The sequence below is a fragment of the Mirounga angustirostris genome, unplaced genomic scaffold (assembly GCF_029215605.1).
Source record: "Mirounga angustirostris isolate CCGP_5_RB_7025 unplaced genomic scaffold, mMirAng1.0.hap1 SCAF_5, whole genome shotgun sequence".
Lineage (NCBI taxonomy): Eukaryota > Metazoa > Chordata > Mammalia > Carnivora > Phocidae > Mirounga > Mirounga angustirostris.
In genome coordinates this window covers 9690076-9711126 of record NW_026991713.1, presented here as the reverse complement: position 1 = coordinate 9711126, position 21051 = coordinate 9690076, and the positions used below count along the sequence as shown (strand labels likewise).

At 49.1% G+C, this 21051-nt stretch overlaps 1 protein-coding gene and 1 long non-coding RNA gene across 6 annotated transcripts in view; one reads left to right on the top strand and one right to left on the bottom strand.

Moving 5' to 3' along the window:
* Window positions 1-320: 320 nt before the first annotated feature.
* Window positions 321-11433, bottom strand: LOC135364385 (uncharacterized). The gene is made up of 3 exons (XR_010411315.1): window positions 11104-11433; window positions 4978-5170; window positions 321-459 (listed from the first exon to the last, which is right to left on the bottom strand). It is a non-coding gene; the product is annotated as an uncharacterized LOC135364385 (long non-coding RNA).
* Window positions 458-21051, top strand: part of GTPBP1 (GTP binding protein 1) — a 26827-nt gene continuing 6233 nt past the window's right edge. The window contains exons 1-12 of one of the 5 annotated variants that reach the window (XM_064590600.1): window positions 1294-1724; window positions 4111-4222; window positions 5075-5152; window positions 10662-10842; window positions 11432-11780; window positions 14615-14738; window positions 15577-15691; window positions 17190-17334; window positions 17465-17647; window positions 18432-18567; window positions 19130-19356; window positions 20654-20854. In XM_064590600.1, coding sequence (XP_064446670.1) covers window positions 10694-10842; window positions 11432-11780; window positions 14615-14738; window positions 15577-15691; window positions 17190-17334; window positions 17465-17647; window positions 18432-18567; window positions 19130-19356; window positions 20654-20854 — 1629 coding nt within the window. In that variant the 5' untranslated portion in view covers window positions 1294-1724; window positions 4111-4222; window positions 5075-5152; window positions 10662-10693. Of the gene's footprint in view, window positions 1068-1292; window positions 1725-4110; window positions 4223-5074; window positions 5153-10661; window positions 10843-11431; window positions 11781-14614; window positions 14739-15576; window positions 15692-17189; window positions 17335-17464; window positions 17648-18431; window positions 18568-19129; window positions 19357-20653; window positions 20855-21051 lie in introns of those variants that run through there. The other 4 variants (XM_045872513.3, XM_064590597.1, XM_064590599.1 and 1 more) reach the window with 4 other exon arrangements.

Genomic DNA, 21051 nt, shown 5'->3' with positions numbered 1-21051 from the left:
ATGATACTCTGGAAAAATCACCCATGGGAAACTACCCTAACAGACCCTAGATCTCAGCTTCACAGTTCACAAATGTGGCGAGGTACTTTGGACTTGTGTTTTAGCTGGTTGCCTCTTTTTGGCCCTGTAATTGCTCTCTCCGCAGAGGCGGTGAATGGAGAATTCTCCCTAAGGTCAGCGTTTAATTAATTGCCTCGCTTTGGCTGCTATAGTATTCCAAGCATCGATCCTTCTTTTTAAAATTGTCTGGAGGTTGCCAGCACATCCGACCTCGGTCTTCCAGGGACTGCCGGGAGTCACTGAGAGGAGGGAGGCGCCTTGTGCAGTTTACTATCTCGGTGGGCGGTGGCCCGAGGCGCGGGACCGATCGGGTGACTAGATTGGGCCTTGCCCCTGTCCATCATCGGAAGGCTCTCCGCGATGACTGTTTTGCAGTAAGATTTGGAAACTGAACACCGCCTATGGAAAAGAGGGAGGTGAGGGTAAACGTTGTGCGTATTTCCCCATTCATTGGATGGCTGCTGTGTCAGTCATACTCTGCCCAGTCTCGTTGGCTGGAAGGCTCCAGGCAGGTAGCGTGGACGCGGTGCTGCCCCCTCCTGAGCTGCGAACTAGGCGCGTGACGTCTCAGACATTTGTTGTTGGGGTTTGGGCCTCATTAATTATTCATCAGGTACTTGAAAGGGCTGCAGTGATTGGTAGCTGAGAGGCCTGGTCGATTGTTTCTTAGCTAGAGATACGTGTCACCCTCTACGCGGCTGGAGAAGTTTCGCATAAATTATCCGATGAGGGGCGGGGCGGGGCCACGCATACATTAGGCAAATACGCCGAGGAGGGAGGGGAGGCCGGCTACGAATTAGCCTAAGTTATTAAAGATGGCGGCGGAGCGGAGTCGCTCCCCGATGGACTCGCCGGTCCCGGCCTCTATGTTCGCCCCCGAACCCAGCTCCCCGGGGGCGGCCAGGGCCGCGGCGGTTGCCGCCCGGCTCCACGGCGGCTTCGACTCGGACTGCAGCGAAGACGGCGAGGCGCTCAACGGCGAGCCGGAGCTGGACCTCACCAGCAAGGTAGGCCCGGGCGCCGGCGGCGGCGCTGAGGGGACCGGGCGGGCGCTGAGGGGACCGGGCGGCGGGCCGAGCCGTCTCCGGGGCGACGGCGACGGCGCCGGTGGGGGCGGGAGGGGCCGCGCCGAGCCCGCCCACCTCCCGGTGCGGGAAGCGTCTGGGGCTCCCGGGCGACGGGCGGCCCCCGAGGGCCGCGCACCGCCGTCCTCTCCCGGCGGCGCCTACCCGGCCTCCCACCGTCCGGCTCCCGCCGAGATCACAACCCCTCGGCTCCGCCACGTGGAACAGGGGCGCCCGACGCCCGGAGCGCCCCGCGCGGTCGCCGTCCCCGAGCAGTGCCGACTCCCCCGAGACTGAGGGGGTGGTCCTCTCCCTGCACTGGCCACGCCGCGGAGAGTCGGAGGTGGCTGAGGCAGGGGGAGCGGAGGCGCGGGAGGATCAGGCAGCCCCGCGGGGAGCAGGAAGGCCGCCGGGGCTCTTCCTGGTCTCGGAAGAGGAGACGGAAAGTAGTTGCTCAGTCGCGGAGACGGTTGTCTGAGGAATTCAAAACTGAAAGATGGGCAGGACCCATAAACTCGCCATACTGGGAGTGGAACCTCATCTTGTATGAATGGAATAATGAAGGACCTTTTAAATCGGGGCTTCTGAGCTTGTGAGAAGGTAGGCAGGAATTAAGGGCTCAGCTTCTGCTTGGCATTGTGAGGATGAAAAAGTAAGTATAGGATGTGACTGGTGTTTTGAAGATGCTTAAAACATCGCTAAAGGAAAGAACGCCAACTTGGGAGTCAGACTGGGCTGGGTTCCCTTTCCTGCCCCGCCACTTAAAAAGGCTCTGTGACCTTGGGAAAGTTTCTTAACCTCTCGGTTTTCCAGCTCCATCTTTTTAAAAGTACAGATGTGTTGTAAAAATGAGAAATGTATATGACATTTAAGAAAACAAAAACAAAAAACAACAGGCCCAAGATGGGGTCATTTGCCCCCTGGACTACAGACCAGTACTTAGTTGCAGCTTCACCCTCTCCCAGGAGTGAAATTTCTTGGTCAGCACTAGCGAGGTAATCTGCCTGATAAAACCCCCTGCCTTTCCTAAAGGGAAGGTAACCGTGCCTGAAATGACCCTTTCCTTTCTTTCCCTAATAACCTTGTCTCACCCCCTTTCTGCCTTAAAATCTTTGGTTTTGGTACAGCTACTTGGAACTGCTTTCTCCTTGCTCAGTAGGGTGCTGCCTGATTAATGAATTTAGAATAAAGCCAGTTAGATTTTGAAATGTACTGGATTGAATTTTGTTTTCTGTCCGACACCTAGTGCAGTGCCTGATACGTACTACTGAGTAAATGTTTAAAGTGAACCAAATAACTGGTAATTCCCTGTGCAGATTCAATAGCAGCCGAGGAAGGGAGAACACCAACGCCACCTCCTACCTGTTGTTGGATAGTTACAATAAAAAGACGTTTATAGAGCATTGAAAACATTTGCGAGTTTTCAAGGTCTGTGGTGGCAAAACTGCATGAAACTTGACCCAAACTGGAGAGAAGTTCCCTTGCAACCTAGGCAGCCAAATTTCAACTCTTCTCTCTCCCTCTAGTCGCAGTTGCCTACTAAGAAACCAGCTATCTGCCTTATTACAATTTTCCTGTCTGATGGCTCTACTGCCACAATGAGAATGGCCAAGCTCAGAGGGGGGGATGATCAGAGGAAGTGTGTGAGGTGATGTGACATGATGCAAAAGACCCAGATAGCACCCAGGTTACAAGTATAAGCCCTAATGAGTCAACTCAGGAAATTGTAAAAAATGCACTTGATTCAAAAGCAGATGAGTTGGATGTCAATTCATGGTCAAGGTGCTGAAGAATCCTGAAAACACAGTGGGAAATTGCAAGGCAAAGTTGCAAAGAGAGTAGTACCTTCATTTCCTGACCAACTTATTTAGCGTTCTGGGATAGGGAAGTGTTACTTCATCACATAGCTGGGGAAGTCCTCCTCACTGTTTTAAAGTTGAGAAGCTATATGTATATAAATTTTGATGATACTGAAAAGAAAAACTGAGAATGTGGAGGGGGAGAAGTGATGTGTTGAATAGATTGATTCCTGAGGAGAAGCCTAGAAGCTATAAGTTTATACACTTGCTACAATTAGCTGTGGAGACGGAAAGTTCTGAGAGCTCTCAAAGGGAGAAACAATTAGAGGACTGTAGCGGCTAGTTTCATCCAAGAAGGTTTTTCTAGGAATGATTGGGTGAAGGAAACTAATTACCACTTACTGAGGTGTGGACTAGATGGTTTGCCTGTTATTTTACTTGGTCTGTACAGTGTGTTTAGGATGCAGGTAGTATAATCTCTATTTGTAGATTGAAAAACTGAGACTCAGAGAGGTTAAGTTCTTTGTCCAAGGTCACACACTAGTAGTCAGAAGATGGAATTGGCCTCCCCAAATAAATAGTTCATATTTTAATGTTATTGGCAGAAATTTGCAAAATGATGGTGCTAATACCCATCTTAGTGGTAATGGTGTTTTGTTGATGAAGATGAGTCTTGCAGCAGTTTTAACTGTTGATTCCTAAATAATCAAGTTAGCCAAGGCAAGGTGGAACAGAATTCTTTTGTTACTGTAAGAACCATTGGCCTTGGGGGAGGGCATGGCAGTGTATGAGATCTCTGTCCTGTGAACTGCAAGCCGCAAGGTGGAAGACTTTGACATGTAGGTAATAAAGCACTGCTCATCAGTTTCTGTCCACAGTCCAGATTCTCAGTTATTGTGGGTCCTGCCCCTCCTGTTAAGCAGCAGGAAGCTGGCTCCTCTCACCCTCTTTTCTGTGGTTGTGGTTCAGACATACTCGTTTTAGTATATCATGTAACTTAACTCATAGAAGGCTTAGGCTCAAAGTCTATTTCAGGAAAGGCAGAGAGGGCATGAGGGGGCTGCGTAGCTATTTTAGATCAGGGTGCTGTGGGGGTTCAGTCAGGGTCTTTGGTCAGGCTATTGATCTGCTTTGGCTGTGGTGCTCTTTAGTAAGTGTGGTCTTAAGGCTGTTGGTTTCTCTTCTAGCTGGTTCTAGTGAGCCCTACATCAGAGCAGTATGACAGCCTACTTCGGCAGATGTGGGAGAGGATGGACGAGGGATGCGGAGAGACCATATATGTCATTGGGCAGGGATCAGGTGAGCATAGTTTTCCTTTCGCTTTATTTTTAAAAAATTATTTAGAGCACATTTTCCCTCTTTTATTGACTTCCTGTTCGTGTGTCTCAGTTGCAGTGATTCTTTAGTATCTGCAGAACTGTTTGGGAGGACATTAAAGTACAAAATGATAATGCTAATTCCCACGTTAGTGGTCATAATATGCTTGACTTCAAAGATTCACTTTCCAGGCGGTTTTACAGATGTTTCTTTTCTACCTCCAGTACTCTCAATTTGTATAAAGGGAAAGCACAAAGCAAGAAAACTTCTTATCTCAGGTAATAGAGAAAATCACAGTTAGGTATACAAAGAAGCCTCCCTTGCGAAGCTCTAGGTCTTCCCTCTCCAGGCCTGGTTTACAGATTCCATTGCTACTTATTGCCTGCTTCACAGAGAACCTTTGTGATTCTTCTTGACGTCCGCAAGAAAGGGACACCCAGAATTCCTCTCTTCAGCAAGGCTACCTTGCCTCAGACCACAGTGACCATTCAGTGTGGATAGTTGTGATAACAGAAGTCCTCTTTTCGTCTCTATGAGATCCTGTCAGATATGTAGCCTTGTTACCATTCTGGAAGGGGCCGATTAATGTTCTCCAGCCTACTTATTCCATTGTAATGGGGTCCACTGTTTTAGAGGAAGGCAGTCCCCGTTGCAGATTGTATCTTGGGCTTTTGTTTTTTTGGGTTTGGGTTTTTTTTTTGGTTCTAGTTTATAACCTCGATACAAGGCCTACTTACCCTTACTTCATTACGGCATTATCTTTGCTGAAATGGCAGCTGGGCTTGTTAACAATTACGAATTTAGTACCAGAACTTGTCTCTGTCATCTTTGCAGGTTGCAGGAAGCCTTGGTGGGCCTTGATGCATCAGTAAAGGAACAGTTCTTTGCTGAATGTAGGCTTTGTGAAGGCAGGTAATAATTCCTTTTAGTCTAAGATGGAGAAAAATCTCAGAATCATTCTTTAACTATTTGACAGCTATCTATTAAGTATCTTCCAAGGGCTTGATACTGTTGCAAAGTATTTTTGGATACTTAGAATCTGGTCTCTGTCCCAGAAAGATGGCATATACATAGATAACTTCAGTAGAAAATAATATTTGGAAATGCTGCAAGATTGACACATGGAAGAAGGGTTTGATCTCCAAATACTGCTGTGCCTTCCTTTGAAATGTCTCTCCTATCTATCCCTTTCATTCCATCCTTGCTGCCACCTTCCTGTTTGGGTCTTATCACTTGAAAGAAAGCATGGTCAGAGAGATAGGCAAACTGAGAGGTTGCCTGTCAAAAAGGGGAGGAAATTGGTCAGCATTGTCAAGTGCTAGAGACAGCAAGGAGAGTCAGGTTCAGAAAAAGCCATTCTGTTTGGTGGCTAGGGCATTGTTGGTAGCCTTTTGAAAGCTTTTGTTCAGGTGCACATCTGGCCCGCTGGTAATAGGATGAACCACTCCAAGGCCACTTCATGCTTGTAGAATTGAAGAAACCACATCTAGATCAATTTTGACAAGTGTTGGGACTGTTCTTTGATGATCTAAATTCTTAAGACCCCACCCTTTCCCACTTATTCTTTAATGTGGACTCTTAGTGAATTTTACCATGCCTTGGCAACTCACAACTAATTAACCGTCCAATGGCAAAGCATAAGAAAATGTCAGATATTCATTATCACATCTCCTGTACACCCAGGCATTATCTTTGCATCTACCATTTGGATGCTATTACATTAACAGTGACTCCTTCCTGCTGGAATTCTTTAGAGGGAGAAAGAGATCGTAACTAGTTAAACAAGTTGAACATCAGAGGACTAAACCAGGTGCAAGGCCCCCAGGGATCAGCTTCATTACTGAATTCCTGTGCTTGGTGCTTCACCTCTGTTTGTCTCTTCCTTCATCTGTAAAATGGGGATAATGACATACTTACCCACCCTACCTCAGAGCGATTTTGTATGGGTAAGTTAGGTGTTAAAAAATTCTAAGCAGAGTAATGTGCTCTTTAAGTATACATTCCTAATTTTAAAAAGAGGCAGTGTGGCCTGATAGTTCAGGGTCTGGAGCCTGGTAGGTCTGCATTTGCCTGTTGGCTCTTTTCCTTGTCTGAAAATGGGGTTAATAATAGAATCTATCCCATGGTGTCATGGTGAAGATTAATACTTGACATACAGTAAGCATTATATAAATGTTACTTAGTATTAGTAATTGCAGTAATAATTTTTTTTTAAGATTTTTTTTTTTTTTTGACAGAGAGAGACAGCAAGAGAGGGAACACAAACAGGGGGGGTGGGAGAGGGAGAAGCAGGCTTCCCGCTAAGCAGGAGCCCAATGCAGGGCTCGATCCCAGGACCCTGGGATCATGACCTGAGCCGAAGGCAGATGCTTAACAACTGAGCCACCCAGGCGCCCTGCAGTAATAAGTTTTTAAAGATTCCAGGTTATAGTTGATTTACCATGAGATTTCTTTCAAGAACCACTTTGTTCATTTTTCATATTAAGTCATGGCTTACAAGAGCCAGCTACTGTATTAAAAGTTCAGGGAACATAGGAGGAGTGTTAGGTCTTTGTGGGGGGGTCAGGAAGGGCTTCAAAAAGAGGAGGTGCCCCTTGAATTGATACTAAAGGGTGAATAGGAGTTTTCCAGGTAAATAGAGGCAGTAGTGAGTGAGCAGAGAAGCCACATGCACAAAGGCACAGAGATATTGGTGATTGTGGAATATTTGGTGGACCAAAAGTGATTCTGTTAAAAATTTATCTTAGAGTGTGTGCTTGCATGGGAGTGGGTTGGGGGAGAGGCAGAGGGAGAGGGAGAGAGAATCTCAAGCAGACTCCCTGTGCTGAATGCAGAGCCCAATGCAGGGTTCAGTCTCACAACCCTGAGATCATGACCTGAGCCGAAATCAGGAGTTGGACACTTAACCGACTGAGCCACCCAAGTGCCCCCAAAAGTGATTCTGTAAAGTGGGAGTATAGAATGTGAGGTTTGGAGTGTCAGGAGAGTAGGCTGGACAGGTCGCAGGGCCCAGATCTTGATGGTTTTTGAATACCATATCAAAGAGTTAAGACTTTTATCCTGAAAGCATGTTGAGCAGGAGAGTACGTACAGAAAAGTTAAGTCAGATGGCAGGACAGAAATCTGATTAGGTTTGGACGTGGCTGAATATGTGGCCTTGGGTAATTGGACCTCTGCAGCTTTTCTCCTTGACCTTTGTCTCCACTCCTACAGAGTGAGGAATGCAGTGCATGCTGGAGAAGGGTAATGTGACTGGGAGCATTTTCTGGGAGCTCTAGATAGACAAGGTAACACTCATGATTGCCCCCTGGCACGGAACAGGACCTGAAAGCATTTTGTTGTACCAGAAACTGGGAAGTTGGATAGAATTTGGGGATCTGGAAAGAATGGCAAGATTAGCAGACTTCCTCTTAGGAACACTTTTTTTTTTTTTTTAAGGTTTTATTTATTTATTTGGCAGAGACACAGCGAGAGCAGGAACACAAGCAGGGGGAGTGGGAGAGGGAGAAGCAGGCTTCCCACGGAGCAGGGAGCCCAATGTGCGGCTTGATCCCAGGACCCTGGGACCATGACCTGAGGCGAAGGCAGACACTTAACAACTGAGCCACCCAGGCGCCCCTTAGGAACACTTTCAACAGGCCCTTCTCTAATCTAGAAGAATTCCAGAGCTCAGTTGGCCATGTATTCCTCAGCCCAGCTGCTCCCACTTTGTTCATTTGTTTTGCATTTTGCAAACATTAGAGGACTTGAGGAAAAGCACCCTCATGGGGCATCCAGGGAATGTTTGAGATATACCCTATCCTCAAGATGCCTATGTATAGTGGGGGAATACAGGCATCCAAAACACTGTTCCACAAGGGGTAGTATGTGGTGCACTGATGGGCTTTCTAGGATAGGAAATACATAAGCAAAGGTATAGAGCTGAAGAAGTGCAGGGAACATGGGGGATGGCAACTGGGCCACTTGCATTGGGACAAAACTGAGGAGGGGCTGTGGGATAAATGGGGGAGGCCTTTAAGGAATTGGAACTGGATGCTGCTGGGTTGGGGGAGCCATTCCAAGGCTTTGAGTTAGAAGTGAAAACGTCAGAGCTGTGCCTGGATTAGGAGCTTAAGGTTGTGTGTATGTAGGATGGGCTGCAGGGAATAGAGCCCGGGTATGCTAAGACCAGCTAGGGGTCTTGCAGTGATTCAGGTAGAACAGGGCCTGAGTCAGGCTGGTTTCACTGGATTGGCAACAAGAGAGCAGGGACAAGAACAGAAGGGCGAGGTCTAAAGCTAGAATCAGCAGGACTAGAGGGATGAGTGTTGAGCTTGGGTGACTGGGAGGGGAGGGTGGTGGTGTCATCAGAAGTAAGGAAGGCAAGGGAGGAATTAGTTGGGCACAAAGAGGAACCCTTGCCAGAGGAAAAGGCTCTAGGTTTGGAATCAGAAGACCCAAGCTCACACAGCCCCTTGGCTCTTTACCAACTCTGAAACCTTTTCTAGGTTCTTTTTATCCCACTGCTAAATGGGAACAGTAATGCTTACTCCTTAGGATTGCAGGGAGGTCTAAAATGCTTTGTTAGTGGTGTTAGTTTTTGTGCTGTTGTTTAAAAGGGGGGTGGAGTGGTTGAGGTTGGATGCCATGCTTCTAAGAGTTATCAAACAGGCAATTGGAAATTCAGTCTGGAGCTCTGCAAAGAGGACAGTGCTAGAAATGAATGTTTCTGTAATTTACAAAACTACAGTTTGAACCATAGAATGAGATGGCCAAGGGAAATGTTTAGAGGCTAGAGAAAAGGGCCATTGACTGATTACTGGAAAAGACTGGCATATAGGGGACAGGAGCAGGAAGGAAACAGGAGCAGAGGAAACAGAAGAAGGAACCCAGAGGGTAGAGAAATGAATCAGGAGAGTTCAGGCAATAGGCAAGCAGAGTGGGAGGGGGAGGTACTTCAAGAAGCAAAGGTAGGATAGCCAGCAGTTTCAAATGCTGTAGGGGTCAAGAAAAGGGCATTAGATGAGTGGTTAAAGTCCATTCATGCCTTGAAAATTAGTTTCTTCTGCAGTCATCAGAAATATAGTCAGCAGGTGCAATCACTTTTTTGAGATGCTTGGTGGTGAAAGGAGGAACGGGGGAGATGGTAGCTTAGTAAGTAAGCAGGGGCAAAGGAAGAGGGGGTGGGTTTCCTTTTTGTGGTTTAAGAATGAGCTCGTTTGTAAGGGGAAGCATGGAAGGAGGGAAGAGAAGGTGAGAAAAGGTACTGCAAGGTCTTTGGAAGGGAGTAAAAGAGAAGAAAGGTTGGGTGCATGCTGGGGGATCAGCCTAGGGAAGGAGCGGAGATGTTCTGTGAGACCCAGAGGCTGGAGGAAAAGCTGAGGGAACTGTTGTGGGCATTGAATTACATCATGTGGAAGGCACCTTGCAGGGATTGCCTTACATTAGGCACTCAAGTGATTGGTTGACTGGTCCGTTGTCTTTCCTTGGGACACCCTTCCTCATCCTGAGCTCAGACTCATTTTTTTCAGCCACTTGCTGGATATTTCACCTGAGCTACCTCAGTTAAAAAAATCTATCCCTGAAATCATTCTGAAATTCTCTCCCCATTTTCCTTTGACTCCTGTCCTCATTATCTCTTGCCTGGATTATTAGAATTATTTTCTAACTGGGCTCCCCCTTTCTGGTCTCTCGCTTGCCAGTGCACACTTTATATTGCTGCTCAAGATATCTTTCTAACCTACAGTGATCTGATCATGTTATTCCCCTGCCTAAACCCCCAAGGCTTCCCACCGCCTGGTACATAATTGTGTTTTGCTGCTCTCTGACGTTTCTGCTTAACAGCTCCCACCTCTTGTGTGGTCTCTCACCACTTGACATCCTGCTCCCCAACATACCGAGCTGCTTACTGGTCCCTGAATGTGCCATGATCTGCCATGCTCCATGCTTTGTTCCTCTGCCTAGGATGTTTTTACTCCTTTCTCTGTAGGTCCATTTTCCACACTTGGAGACCCAGCTTGGAGTCAATACCCTGCAAAGCTGTCCTCAGCTTCCCCAGGCAATGCCAGTTGCTCACGCTTTACATTCTTTTTGTACAGTAATATAGTAAAGCACTCAAGCTATATTACAATTAATTAATTTTCTGTCTCTCCCGCTGGGCTCTGAGCTCACCAAGGGCACCTGTATTCCCAGTACCCAGCATGCGGCTTGGCATAAAACCTCGGAGAGTCTTAGTGATTACTGTTGAATGAATTAATGAATACCCTGCTTAAAGGGGAAGCCCGTGGCACTGTTATTTATTAACTCCGTGTGTGCTCAAGTTTTTGAAAAGTGTCAGGTAGAGAGAACCGTGTTCTTCTCCAGTGCCTAGGGTGGGGCCTTTGGTAGGGGTGGTTGACCGGCTGGCTTGTTGGCAGGCTGATGTCTGGGCTCTTGTCACTAGATGGGACTGAGTATGGGCTGAGTGAAGCTGATATGGAGGCCTCCTACGCTACAGTGAAGAGCATGGCGGAACAGATAGAGGCTGATGTCATCCTCCTGCGGGAACGTCAAGAAGCTGGGGGCCGTGTGCGTGATTACCTGGTCCGGAAACGAGTAGGAGACAATGACTTCCTGGAGGTCAGGTGAGGAGGCCTCAGAACAGTTCAGGGGTTCTCTGCAGCATGACCTTGTGGTCTAGGGCTTCGCAGAGAATGGTGATTGAGCCTTTGGCACCTGGCATGTCAGCTTCACTCCTTCCCCTTCTGAGGCATGGAAAGAGTGTCCAGAGATATGATAGCTCCATTTTGTATTTCTGTACTTCCCTATCCCTAAATATTTCCATTTGGTGAGAGTGGGAGGCTAGCCATACATTTGTGGCCATTGTGTGGGCTGTGTTTTCTTACCTATCAGCCTGTGAGGCTAAAAACCAGGGTCTTGGAGGAGAGCATTTTGTGCCTCTCTCGGTTTTCGGGCTCCTATCTGGCAGCTTTGAGGAGGCTTATGGAAGTTAAGAGAGAAAGCCATCATGACAGGAGCCTAGTTCCTCCTGAATAATTCTTTCTATTCTTGGGTGTACCTCCAGGGTCATTCCCAATGTGCTCAGCCATGAATGGGAGGAGCGATGAGCTGGAGAGGCTCAGGGGCAAGTCTGTCCTTACAGTTCCAGTTACTCGGGTTCACTTTGCTTCCCTGCTGTCTCTCACAAGGATGTTTGGGTTCACGTACACGCAGGGTAGCAGTAGTAGGCAACGTGGATGCTGGCAAAAGCACGCTCCTGGGGGTCCTGACACATGGGGAGCTGGACAATGGCCGAGGCTTTGCCCGTCAGAAGCTCTTCCGCCACAAACACGAGATTGAATCTGGTCGCACCAGCAGCGTGGGCAACGACATTCTGGGCTTTGACAGTGAAGGCAATGTGGTGAACAAGCCGGACAGCCATGGTGGCAGCCTGGAATGGACAAAGATTTGTGAGAAATCCACTAAGGTGATTACCTTCATTGACTTGGCTGGCCATGAAAAATACCTGAAGACCACTGTCTTTGGCATGACAGGTCATTTGCCTGACTTCTGCATGCTCATGGTAAGTGTGAGGCAGTCCTCAGGAGGGGAGGCTTCAGCTGGGCTGTTTGGGGGTGGCGGTTGCTTATGTGCAAGTGTTAGAAATTGTTCTGTGGCAGAGGCCTGTTGGTTTGGGGCTCTGAGGGTTTAGGAGGGTAAGGATGACACATTTTACAGGGATACCTACTCCTCTGAGCGCTATGGCCTTCTCAAGGGCTGTACCTTGATCTCTCTCCCTGGTACCATTTGTGGACCTCTTTTATTTTCCAGAGAGGCACAGAGGAGGGTTTCTCTTGGGGCTTACTTACTACCTCCAGAAATCTTTCTCCTGGGGTTAGGCTACTCTGCAGAGGTGGCACCAGGTGGCACCCCCGGAGAAGGGGAGGCCTGGGAAGAAATGGTGGAGAGAGCACAGATAGCAATCAAGAGGGGCCTGGGAGGTGGCCTCTCTCAAAGCCTGGGAGGAGTGTCAGCCAGTCCAAGGTACTTGTGGAGCGGCTGCTGTGTGCCTGGCACCATGCTGGACCTGAAGATACAGCAGTTGAGTCTAGTGAGAGGAGACTTTTCAGCAGCTAATCCTGTAGATCACCTGAGAAGGGAAGGGAGCAGAGGCTTCTGTGTTGGATCATGTTGCAAAGCTTCCATTTGGGTCCCGCTGATCTTCTCCGGACAGAGAATGGGAGTCTGTGGGATCCACAGCCTTGCACACAGCTTCACAGCTTTCACAGAGAGCACAAGTGAGCAAGTTTTCCTTTGGCAAGTCCTTCTCTGAGCCCTTCCCCATTTCCCAGTTCCTCCAGCTGCCTGTATTAATAAGTGTAGTAAACACAGGCATCTGTTGAGAGCGTAATTGATCAAGTTGCCCCACAAACACAGGTTCTCAGGCAAATTCTCCCCAAAGTGGAGAGTAAAGAGGCAGAGCATATGTGTGAACGAACACTCTTGTCGGCTCTCTGCCCAAGGTTCTTGGGATCTCAGCATGATTTCATTTCCCATATCCTTGAACATTTCCAGGGGCCATCACCAACTCAACTGGGCTAAGAAAAGCTGTTCTACAAGAAGGGATTTCAGAGGAGGAGCCATAGGGCGTATTGGGGGGAGTTGTTGGGTTTATATTAAGAAAGGTATAGAAACCAGTCGAAAATGAGCATTTTTTTCAACTAAGCTATAGTGAACAAGGCCAATTAAAGGAAATACCTTCACCCTAGATGAAATGTCATATATTATCTGAGTTTTAGGTTATAAATATTATTATTTTAATATTTTATTAAATATTCAAATTTTTCTATAGAAAACACTGAAATCATTATTGCCCCATGACAATTTCCAGGAAAAAAAACTTTAAAATATATAGACAACAGAGTGATAGAGCATTCTCTTATTCCAGTTGGGAAGAACAAAAGCAAGTCTGGGATGGATAGGAAAGGTGGTTGGAAGAAATGGGAAGAATCAGAAGGCAGAAAGAGGAGGTATCTTGGTGTGGGCAGAAGGGAATATGCAGGGGACATCGGTGTTGGGGGGATGGCGGCTCACCTGTGACCTGGGATCAAATGAGAACATCGTTTGAAAACCTTCTGGAATGCATTAAACACTATATAAATGTGTCGTGGCAACTTTAATTTTGTTTTTGTAAGTAATGCATTCATGTGGTACAAAAACAGAAAGATAACCAAAGGGCTTATAGTGAAAAGTCTTCTTCCTCCTCTGTCCAGTTTCCTCTCAGGGGCAACCAGTATTTCCAGTTTCTTAGTTACTCTGAGAGAGATTTTGTAATCATACCAGCAAATGGGGATATATTCTCTCCCTCCAGTTTCAAAACAGTCAGAAAAGTTGAAAGAATAATACAATGAATCCCATAGACCCACCACTCAGATTCAACAATCATTAACGTTTGCTCTGTTCATCTTTATATGTCGTGGATGAGTATGTGTATTTTTTGTTGTTGTCTTGGCTGAATCATTTGAAAGTAGATTATAGGCATTGTGACTCTTGACACCCAAATCCTTCAGCACACAGCTCCTAAAAGTGAGAACGGTCTCCTGCTATTACAGCAGCCGGGAAGATGAACAAGAGTTCCCTAATATCTCGGCTGTGTTTATGTGATCTCAGATGTTCCCCAGATGTCTTCCAGCTCTTACAGCTGCTTTTTTCAAACAATGATCCATTCTACACCCTTTTAATGGTAGCATGCAGTATACACCTTGCTTTTTTTCCTCTCTTAAAAACATACATTAGGGATTATCCCTTGTCAGTAGATAAGAGTTTCCTCTTTCTTGTCTATAGAACATTTGGTACATTTTGTATGGCACACTTGGACACATGCCTTCATTTAGCCAACCTTTATGGTGATATTTAAAACCTTTATTGTTACGGGAAGGAATAGTAACAGTAATAAGAGCTGCCATTCCTTGAACACCTAATTCATGCTAGTTGTGTGATCTCTGACATATTTTATGACACTTAAACCTCAAGAGACCCTCTAAAGGGGATGTTACTATCTCTCCATTTTACAGACGGGGAAACTGGGGACCAGTGATGTTAGACTGAATATACCTTGACGACACTAGACAGTTGTTTCCCCGGACTGTCTGGGTTTGTCTTTTTTTATTGTTTCCAAGTCTCTTCAGATTTTGACAGCCCACATCATTAAATCAGAGGTTAAAGCCATCTGTGCCCAGCCCAGCTTTCATCTACAGCTCTTTTGTTTCTGGTCTAAGACTTCTGCCCCACATGTCCTGTTCTGATGGGGGCCTCAGAGGAGAGCTCTCTCTTAACCCAGCCTTCTTTGAGCCCCTGTGCCCACCCAGCAACAACTTCTGTCTCCCTGTCCTGACCTTTCTTTCTGTGTTGGGGCAGGTGGGCAGCAATGCTGGCATCGTGGGGATGACTAAGGAACATCTGGGCTTGGCATTGGCACTCAATGTGCCTGTCTTTGTGGTGGTCACCAAGATTGACATGTGTCCTGCCAACATCCTGCAAGGTAAGTGAAGCCTGTGTCTAGTAGCAGGGGCTGTCACCCACTGTGGCTCCTTGGTGGTGCTGCCACGGCTTCAGCCCAGAATCTTCTGCTTTTTTGTCTTGTGCTCAGACCTTGGTCTGAATTTCCATCAAGCCTGAATCTTCTGCTTCCTCCTTTATTTAGCTCTTGGTCTAAGCACACCCTAGAATTATCCCTTACTCTTTGTTCCTTCTGGTTCCAAATATAGGATCCTTGAGATTCCTAATCTGGTACCTCTTTTCAGATGGCCCCGGGGCCAGGGTTGGGTTTTACCATCTGAACAGGATACATATGGAGGCAATTGGGCAGAGGGTCTGATTGCCTTCTACCACCAAAGGTTTCAGAATAGCCTCGTATTTCTCCCTCATTCCTGCAGATGGTAGAAGAGAAGTGAAGAGGTGTTCTTTTGGAATGCCTCATAAGGGCTTCTGCAGAGGTGTAAATGTCATAGAGATCCTTTGTCAGATGAATTTTTATCCAGGAAGCAAAGCATTCTGAGAACATTGCCTTTCCCATGAGACCCCCCCCCCCCCCCACGAGTCACTTACTTATAGGATGTGGGTCTTTTAGAGACTCTGGAGAAATTCAACAGGTTTCAGACTCGTAACCTTACCAGACAGGTCTTATATGTCTTCCTTCTACTCTAGCAAGCACATACCCATCCCAAGTTTTGATCCTCCTTTTGCTTCTCCAGGCATGGCATTTAACACTGGTCCATCTGTCTCCTGCTTCTCTCAGTAAGGAGAGGACCAGTCTTGCCCTGGAAGCCTGGCCAGAGAGAGCTGTGTCCCCCTAATTGTGTTCCATTTCAACCTTTAAGAAACCCTGAAGCTGTTACAGCGCTTGCTGAAGTCCCCAGGCTGCCGGAAGATCCCTGTATTGGTACAGAGCAAGGATGATGTGATCGTTACGGCCTCCAACTTCAGCTCTGAGAGGTAATGGGGTAGGGAGCACTCACTGCTAGGCTGGCACAGAGATTGGATGGAATAGAAGATTCTGGTCTCAGTACAAACTCTCCCAGGCCGGCAGTGTTGCCTGGGAGCGATATCAGGCAATCCAGATTCTGAGGTGCTGGCCTTGCTGAGGTTGGAATCCCAGCTGAGGCTTCAGTGTCTTTACTTGTGAAATGGGAATAATATTCCCTACCCATGGTGGCCTCGTAAGTGTTAGAAATGATGTATGTAAAGCACTTGGCACTGTGTCTGGATGCTGGGTGATACAGACACAGCCCTTTTTATAACTGTTACTTAGTAAGTTTTTATACTGTTGTCTCTCAAAAACTCTCTAATCACAGATTAGCATTTGGCTTTTATTCATTAATGTTTCCTTTGATTCCATAAATATTTGTTGGATGTTCTGTACCAGGCTCCTCATCTAGGCATTGAGGATTCAGAGTTGACTCAGGTATAATCCTTGTCCTCAAGGTAGTCACCTCCTTGGTCAGAGATACTCTCTTGATAATAGTGAACTTTGTTAAGTTTGCCCCTTTTCCCAGAGTCTTGGGGCTGCTTAGGAGCCATCTGCCTCCTGGCTTGGTCAGTATACAGCACCCAGAGCAGGCTGGCGTTTTGGCCGGTGGCTGTGTCCCAGTGCTGCCTTCAGTACCATCAGGCGGCCAGCAGAGGGGGTACATTTCAGCCGGCCCCTTTTCCATTCATTCCTCGTGCCTGTTCTGTGCAGGTGCTACTCTGGGAGCAATGGGGAATATATAATTCCTGATCTTGAAGAGTATGATTAACCCTGGATAGGAGACATAGAGGCTGTTGTGATGACTGACGGAAAATCAGGTGTAATCACGTGTAACAGAGATGCAAAAAGTGCTCCCTAGATCTGGGAGGAGTCAGGAGTGCCCATGTGAGAAGGGTTTCCTGGAAAAATCTGCGTTGGAGATGGGCCCTGAAGGAGGAGAGGATTTGTTAGTTGGGTGAGAGGGTAGGAGTCCAGGCAGCAGGATCAGAATGAAGAAATACATGGGGAGCAAAAAAAGTAATAGCTTTTGGGAGAAGAGAAGGTTCTGTGGTCTGGCTGGCAGACAGGAATTTGAGAGAAATAAACCTGCAGAGATGTTGGGAAGAGGGAATTCTGTCTGTCTTCTCTGCAGTGGAAAGACAGGCAAGAATTTTAGGCAAGAATGTGTGTGCTTTAGGAAGTAGAGGCAGTCATATGAGCCCAAAATACGGCAATGGTAGAGGGACAGAGACAAGGGGACAGATTTCAGAGATAAAACTGAATGAAAGAAGAAGGCCTTGGAGCAGGTGTGGCCAGCACTTGGAAAGCTGGGGCAGGGGGTAGGCAGTTGGAAGGCTGGCAGGCTGGTGAGGGGGCAGTGGGGCCCTTAGCAGCAGCACATGTTCCAGAAGCTCTCCTGCTCCTACTCTGTCACCCGGGAGCTGGCCACCTGAGCTCCTTTGTCTTTCTTCACTCTCCACTTAGGATGTGCCCGATATTCCAGATCTCCAACGTTACAGGTGAGAACCTAGATCTGCTGAAGATGTTCCTCAACCTCCTCTCCCCCCGCACCAGCTACCGGGAGGAAGAGCCTGCTGAGTTTCAGATTGACGACACCTACTCTGTCCCAGTGAGTGGCTTCTGGTGGACTGAACAGGATGGGAGGCTGGGTGGGCCCTTCCTACAGGGGCATCAGGGCAAGTATATGGTAGGGAGGACATAAGTGGGATCGACTTACTGGACCCTGGCCTTCTTTGCAGGGTGTGGGGACAGTGGTGTCGGGGACAACACTGAGAGGCCTGATCAAGCTGAATGACACACTGCTGCTTGGCCCAGATCCCCTGGGTAACTTCCTGTCTATTGCTGTCAAATCAATCCACCGCAAGCGCATGCCTGTCAAGGAGGTGCGGGGGGGCCAGACAGCCTCCTTTGCACTGAAGAAGGTGAGTGCCGAGAATACGAAGAACTCCCCTCGGGTTTGTTACGCTGGGCTCTGGGCCATCCCCAGTCGTCCTCGCTGCTCTGTAAGGCAGGGATTACTGACCTCACTTTTATAGGTCAGAAAACTCAGGCTCAGAGAGCCCAAGTGACTTGCCCAGGAACACACAGTAAGTTCTAGAGCCAGGACTTGAGCCCAGGCTTGCCTGCCTACTTCCTAAGCTCTTTTCCTCCTTCTAGTGCCTGAGGTGGGTCCCCCAAGCTCAGTGGTAAGGTCAGAAAGATACCTCCCTCCTGTGCAGTTGGTCCCTCTATATAGGGTCCTTGGGGTCCATGCCAAATCCTCCTCCCAGTCAGCCTTCTGTCCCTCAGGGATTGGGATAAGTGCTAGCTCTTGGGTCACCTACCTCCCTGCCAACCAAATTAACCAGCAGAGTGGGACTTTCCTTATTCCCTCCCAACAGTCCCATCGTGCTCGCCCTGTCCCTTCCACTTGAAAGCTTGCCTACCTCTGCCCTCTCACCACCATCCTTCAAGGCCTAGCTGAAAATGCCAATTCCTACTAAAGGCTTTCCTGACCCCCAGTGGCAGTGTTTAGGCTTCCCACATAGCCCTCAAGTTGGCCCTGTATTGTCCACCCGAGAAGGCCTGTGGTCTAGTACAGTAAGAGGGCAAGGCTGAGTTGGGGTAGTTTCCATTCCCAGAAAGGACTCCTGGTCCTCTGGGACCGGGGGAAAGAACCCCTGGGCATTATTGCCTCTGAGGTCTGGGATTCCCTCTTTCTTTCAGATCAAGCGCTCGTCCATCCGCAAGGGCATGGTGATGGTTTCCCCACGCTTGAATCCCCAAGCATCCTGGGAGTTTGAGGCCGAGATCCTTGTCCTCCACCACCCCACCACGATTAGCCCACGCTACCAGGCCATGGGTAGGTGTCTAAGGGCACTGCCAGCCTAGGAAGCCCTCTGCTGTAGCTACCCCAACAAAGTGCTCCTGCTACCCAAACCCCAAGGTTTCAGCTGCAGCCAAGAGTCAGGTCTCCATGCTATGTAGTGATACCCCCTCTATTCTGCCCATAAGCCTCAGTGTTTATTCAGTTCTGCAAACATTAACCGAGTGCCGGCTCTGTGCTGGGCTCTGGAGACCCAGACTTGTCCTCAAGAACCTCATACTCACTCCTTCAGCAAACGTCTTTTGAATGCTGCTGTGTGCCACCTGGTGTTGCCAAGGTGCTGGGGACACAGTGCTGGGCAGGGGCTCTGCCGTCAAGAAGCCAACAGTCTAGAGAAGGCACACATGCAGACAGAGTGCCCTGTATTTAGGAACCAGGACCGTGGGTGCAGGGACAGGTGGGGTCTGAGTGTGTGTGACAGGATCAGACCTGAGAGTGGACCTTCAGCTCACTTTACCACACACGGCCCCCTGAGGCCTTTAGCTGACCACAGCTCCAGCGTATTCCATGTTCTCACTCCTGCCTCTCCTGCCCGGAGGCCACTGGGCTGCTCAGTCTTGTGGTGACCCCCTGGCTCTCTTGGCAGTGCACTGTGGGAGCATCAGGCAGACGGCTACCATTCTGAGCATGGACAAGGACTGCCTGCGCACGGGGGACAAGGCCACTGTGCACTTCCGCTTCATCAAGACCCCTGAGTACCTGCACATAGACCAGCGGCTGGTGTTTCGAGAAGGCCGCACCAAGGCCGTGGGCACCATCACCAAGGTATGGCCAGGCAGCCCCCCTTTCCCAGCCCCAGGAAGCATGGGGGCCACTCCAGTTTCAGCCTGTGAGCACAACAGCAGAAGCCCTGCAGAATCCCCCTGACTGCCAGGGACAGAGGCTCTAGTTCCCGCCCTGGGAGAGCTGGAACAGTGCTGAAGTGCGGCCTCAGTGCCATTTTCTCTCTTCCCCCTGAGAGGTCTCCCTGGGCTTTGGTGGTGACCATGGAGGAGAGCAGGTGGGGTTGAGGCCTAGCTGTCGTACATAGGAAACAGTGGTAGGAGAGTGGGCCTTGGTCGGCCTCTGCGATGCCAGGCGCAGGCTCCAGCGGCCTGGCTGGGGTGGCACCCTTAACAGCAGTGGGTCAGGTTAGAGTGAATGTTGGACAGCTAGGGGTCCTAGGCTTGAGTTCCCTTGGGGCTTGAGCCGTCTGTGTGTCCTGGAGCCCACTTCATGCCCTCTGCAGACTTCACCCATGGCCTTGGGTAGGGGCACTTGATGAGTGATTTGACTCTTGCTCCAAGCAGCCTGTGTGAGATCTTGGGGCCACCCTTAGGCTGGCCTTGCCTCCAGGACGGCCTTCCTCAGGCCCATCCATGCAGACCTGATCATGTCCTTGAAGGCTACTTGCCTCTGGGACTGGCTGAGAGTGGCAGAAGCTACCAGCACATGCTGTAGTGCCCTTGAGGGTATGGCAGTCCTCCCGTCTGCTTTGAGATTGAACTTGGGCCACAGGGGAAGGCTCTAAATCAGTCCCTCCTGGGTGGTAGCTCTTAAGATCCCCGATAGCCAGACTCTCAGTGTTTCCAGATGCTGAACACTCACTTGGTCTCTTTGGGAGGCCTGAAGTTAAAACTTGCCCCGGACTGTTATAGGGGCAGTAGGAGAGATGCAGTTGATGCTCTGATGAGTTTCAGCCAGCTTAGCAAGAAGGAGAGCCTCAAGTTCGATACAAGGTTCTGGGCAGGCCAGACTCCAGCCTAGGAGCTAGGCCAGGTGGGGGATAACCAAGTTGCACAGGCTGTCTATGGGAAGAGCAGCTGGGGCAGGGACTAGGATGGAGCCGGGCTGGGCTGAGGCAGGTGAGACCTCAGCTAGGGTAGGGGCAGCCTTGAGACACTGAATGGGGATGACAACGTCTCTCCAGCCCGCTGCCCCTGTCGTGGCCCCCTTGCCGTCCACCTCACTCAGGACCAGCCAGGCCAGGGAGTCCCTGGGGGTGGGGGCACAGGGCCTGGGCAGCTGAGCCGACGTCCTGCCTGCAGCTCCAGCCTCATCCCCAACTCCTTGGCTCCTGCAGCTCCTCCAGACCACCAACAACTCCCCGATGAATTCAAAGCCCCAGCAAATTAAAATGCAGTCAACAAAAAAGGGTCCCCTGACCAAACGAGAAGAAGGAGGCCCCTCTGGAGGGCCAGCAGTAGGGGCGCCCCCCACTGGAGATGAAGCTTGCTCTCCAGGGGCTGTGCAGCCAGCTCTGTCCAGCAGTCTCCAGCCACAGGTGAGTGTGCTGCTCAGGCTGGTCTGGTCCCCTGACCACCTCAGGGTGGGAGTGGGAGGGTAACTGTTACTCTGGTTGGTGGAGGTGACAGGAGAGCTTTAGGAGCCTGTGTCTAGCTCCCGTGTCTGTAGTCCATAGGAGGTGTCTCCCCCAGTTCTTGGCACATAAGTGCTAAGTGTTGTGCTGTTTGTCTCTTA